The sequence below is a fragment of the Lactuca sativa genome, chromosome 9 (genome assembly GCF_002870075.4).
Source record: "Lactuca sativa cultivar Salinas chromosome 9, Lsat_Salinas_v11, whole genome shotgun sequence".
Taxonomy (NCBI): Eukaryota; Viridiplantae; Streptophyta; class Magnoliopsida; order Asterales; family Asteraceae; genus Lactuca; species Lactuca sativa.
The window spans coordinates 26,330,592-26,335,113 of NC_056631.2; the positions used below are offsets into that span (position 1 = coordinate 26,330,592).

General features: G+C 37.1%; 1 protein-coding gene across 1 annotated transcript; it reads right to left on the reverse strand.

The window, feature by feature from the left end:
- Window positions 1-2,467: 2,467 nt before the first annotated feature.
- On the reverse strand, window positions 2,468-3,398 carry LOC111902197 (osmotin-like protein). Its single transcript, XM_023898052.3, has one exon. It carries the CDS (start codon window positions 3,329-3,331, stop codon window positions 2,603-2,605), a length of 729 nt encoding a protein of 242 aa, XP_023753820.2. The 5' UTR covers window positions 3,332-3,398; the 3' UTR covers window positions 2,468-2,602.
- Between the last annotated feature and the right edge of the window lie 1,124 nt (window positions 3,399-4,522).

Consider the following 4,522-nt stretch of genomic DNA (forward strand, 5'->3'; position numbering starts at 1 on the left):
AGTTAGTGGCAATTAATGTTTTTTTAATCTGTGTGTTTTTTGTCTATGGACAATAATATTGGGACGGAGGGAGTATTAATTTTGTTCTTGTTCATTATACAAAGAGTCTTTCAGAATTATTCAAAAAAAGAAAAAAAAAAAACTTTGTCTCATGTTATATCATATATTCATATGAGAGTCTAACACTTGAGAGCATAATTTCACATAGGTTGTTCAAAGTTCAAATGTTGACACAACCAAAATATTGCTAGTATACTGCGATGGACCTCCCACGTGAGCCTTGAGGTTGCTTAACGTAAGTCGCTCATATAATGCGGTTTATCATTTATAAACGTGTTTTTAATTAAAAAAAGACATTGATGTGGATATTATGTGACATATGGTTGTCTTAAGAGAGTAACAAAATATGATTTTTAAGCATTTTATTGTACATTTACCCTTAGATTTTTTTGATGACTTGGACATCTCGCCTAGGAGATGCCTTCCATGGCTTCTAGAGATATAAGAAACTTCAATCCCGACAACAGCCACCACATCAGTCATCCTCAATTCGGACATAAACTTATAGGGAGGAGGGAGTCGTTCCCATTGAACCCACTGCCACATCAGCTTTTCTCTTTGATTTTTCTTCATCTTTCCGAACCCACAACACACGGAAATCCTATCTTTTTCAACCCACTCAATTAAAAAAATACTAAACAACTAAGGTACAAGTCTTAAAACATATGGTACAAGAGAAAATGAGAGAGAGAAAGTAGAGAGAGGATGAAGTGGGTTCATGAAACCAATTAAACAACCCACCGAAGAGGGAGTGGTACCGGCGGTAACTCTATTGCTAATTAAGATTTTACCTTGATTATTTTGTATATATTTTTAATTAAGTGGGTTGAGTGGGTTGAGAAAGATATGATTTCCGTGTGTTGTGGGTTCGGAAAGATAAAGAAAAATCAAAGAGAAAAGCTGATGTGGCAGTGGGTTCAGTGGGTTTGGTGGGTTCAATGGGAACGACTCCCTCCTCCCTTAACGATGATAAGAAATTCGACTCTTTTGTCGGGTCCAATTCAAACTCTCACACAACCAAATACTCATTCACTTCATTAATATTTTTTAGGAGACTTCAAACTCTCACACAACCAAATACTCATTCTCTTCATTAATATTCTTTTAGGAGACTTCAAACTCTCACACAACCAAATACTCATTCTCTTCATTAATATTCTTTTTGGAGACTTCAAACTCTCACACAACCAAATACTCATTCTCTTCATTAATATTCTTTTTGGAGACAGGAGCGAAGATCTTTGTGGATTGCTTTAGGTACATCTATTCGATACAACACACTTGATACGAATATGGTGCGCTTTCAAAACTCGTTTGTACCATAAAACAACTTAGGTTCTACCTTTTGTTGGAAACTAATTTGTTGTAATTGAGTGTGATTAAGACCTTATGTTAAAGATTTCTAATTACCACTAGGATACTTTTTTTTTTTTTGAACCGGCAAATACAAATATTATAATTTACTTCTAAACTAACACTTAATTCCACCTATGTCCACAACGAGACTTGAACCCTCGACCTAAAAAATGGAGGACACCACCTAATACCGCTGGGCTAGAAGCCCTTTAGTATGATACCTTTTGTTATTCTTATTGTTATGTACATTAGAGGTTTTTCTCATAGATTAATTGTTAATTTGTTTAGCTGATTGGCAATAGTGATAGTGGTATGATGGTGGATGGACAATGGTGGTTATTAAGAGGCGCATTTGATCATTTCATACTTAACTAACTAAGGGAGGAGGGAATCGTTCCCATTGAACCCACCGAACCCACTGACACATCAGCTTTTCTTTTTGATTTTTCTTCATCTTTCCGAACCCACAACACACGGAAATCATATCTTTCTCAACCCACTCAATTAAAAAAAATATACAAAATAATCAAGGTAAAATCTTAATTAGCAATAGAGTTACCGCTGGTACCACTCCCTCTTCGACGGGTTGTTTAATTGGTTTCACGAACCTATTTCATCCTCTCTCTCTACTTTTCTCTTGTACCATATGTTTTAAGACTTGTACCTTAGTTGTTTAGTATTTTTTAATTGACTGGGTTGAAAAAGATAAGATTTTCGTGTGTTGTGGGTTCGGAAAGATGAAGAAAAATTAAAGAGAAAAACTAATGTGGCAGTGGGTGCAGTGGGAACGACTCTCTCCTCCCTAACAGATCAATATATGGTGTAATAAAGATAATTCACGATCATATGATTCATATCACAATACTACAACCAAAAGTGATGCTTTGGACAAACCATAAGGACCAAATATGTATTTTACCCAAAAATAATTTTCCTTTTACCGACCACAACTATTTTGAATTTTGTAAATGGTAACGTAAAGATCGTACGGCACTACTTCCAATTAAAAACCACGCTACACAATAAGATTCGATATACATAGAATCCCATGTGACTACCAAATAAGATTTAATATAACATAAAATATTACATTTCCAGATACATAACACAGACGACTACAACATGAAACTAAACAACTTTTTATTCCGAAAACCCTAAACTTTTCGTCACTAAAAACTAGTACTTATTAGTGACAGAATATAACTTTAAGCTCACGTGGCGACGAACACTCATGCGTTAGCGACGGGCTATCATGCGCGTACGCAAACGTGGCCGGACACGCGTGCTTAAAGAAATCCGACCACTTCGACGCTTTACACGTCTGCGCGTTGTTGAAATGACCTCTGCAACAAAACTCGTCGGTATTGAACGCCTCACAGCCACTCTTACACGCCACCACTTTCCCATCGGCGTGTTTCTGCAACGACCACGGACACGTAGCTAACAGATCCGCCTTGCAACCGACCACCGGACACACTCCTTTACCCTCGTGCGGCGTTACCGTCATCGGGACATTGAACCCGTCAACGAGACTGACGGCGTAAGAAGACTGGTCGGTGTGGCTGTGGTGGAGGCTGAACTGGGCTAGGGTGGCGGGTGCGGCGCCGCCGAGACCGTTGCACTCGAGTTTGGCACCACAGTCGCCGGTGGCGCAGGTGAAGCGACCGTTGTGGTTGGTGCAACCTGTACGGCCCCAGATACGACCGGACCAGTGGGTGGCTGGGGCTAGGAAGGAGCGGTGAGTGCGAGGGTTGAGAGCAAATCCGCCGCGTTCGAGGACGGGGTGGCCAGCATTGGGTTGGATGGCGGGCCAGACTGGGAATGGGCAGTTGTTTACGACTGTGAGGGTCAGTGTGGCGTGGGACAGAGGGAGGAGCAGAAGAGAGATGAAGGTGATGAAGGAAAATGAAGCCATGGTTGTGTTGGTATTGGTAGTGGTGTGGATGGAGATAGATACAAAGGGTGTGTATATATAGGCGTGAAAATGTGCATATGTTCCAAAACTTTTGTGGTTTCTTTATGTAATTTGTCCGAATTACGAAAAATAGCAAGTATCAACTTAATTTATTGAATAGTTATTCACTAAAGTACCATAAAGGTGTCGATGCGTGTTTCAAAAAATTGATTTTTAATATATTAGTTAAGTTATTCACTAAAATATCATAACCTATTGGTGCTTGTTTTTTAATTTTTTTTTTCTGTATCTAAAAGTTTTTATGGTTAACATGGTTTTTAGAAAATATATTATTATTATTATATTTAAGTTATCAATAAACTCAGTTTATAATTAAAAAAAACGTAATATATTTTTTTTGTATTTATCTTTATAATATTTCAATTTTATATTTTATATTTCTTTATCTAAATTTAGACATTATTATAGTTTGATAGAACTTTGAATTTTGTTATCATTTTGGTTTAGACTTTTTTTCTCACAATTTTTATAAACCTTAAAAAAAAATTAAAGACTTTTTTTGTAACTATTTTTTATATATTGTTACAAGCTTTTTAAACTTGTATTGCAACTTGTTTTTCTACCCCTTTCATATTACCGGGAAATTTGTGAAAAATTTTCAAAGTTTTGCTTCAGTTTATGATTTATTCCTAAATTAATTTTCGTTAATGAAAAATAACAGGTTACCAGCTATTAAACTCACTTTAGCCCTTCGAACCGATAACCCTTCTATTAGCCGGTTGCCCAACTGACTCATCTTTATTACCCTCCATTAACCTCCTTGTCACCCACTCCTCTGTAAAAACCATTTCTTACCATCCATTGAAGTAAAACCCTAGATCGGAAGATTCAAAGGTAAGAAAATCCACGTGGTCTTCCACTATCTTGTTTCTCTTATATTATTTAGATTAATTTTGGTTTTGAAGTGATAATGGAGACAGTAGATGACTTGGAGACCATTGATGTGGAATTGATGAGTTTTTCAAAGAAAAACAAAGAAGTCGATGCAAAGATGAGTTCCTAAACACTCTCACTGAAAAAGCGCTTGACGAATGCACCATACGTGAGATAAACCTATAGGATTTTGAAGGAATCTCGGAAGATGAAGCTCAACAGGAGAAGCTGAGTGACAGTAAGGGTGACGATGAAGAC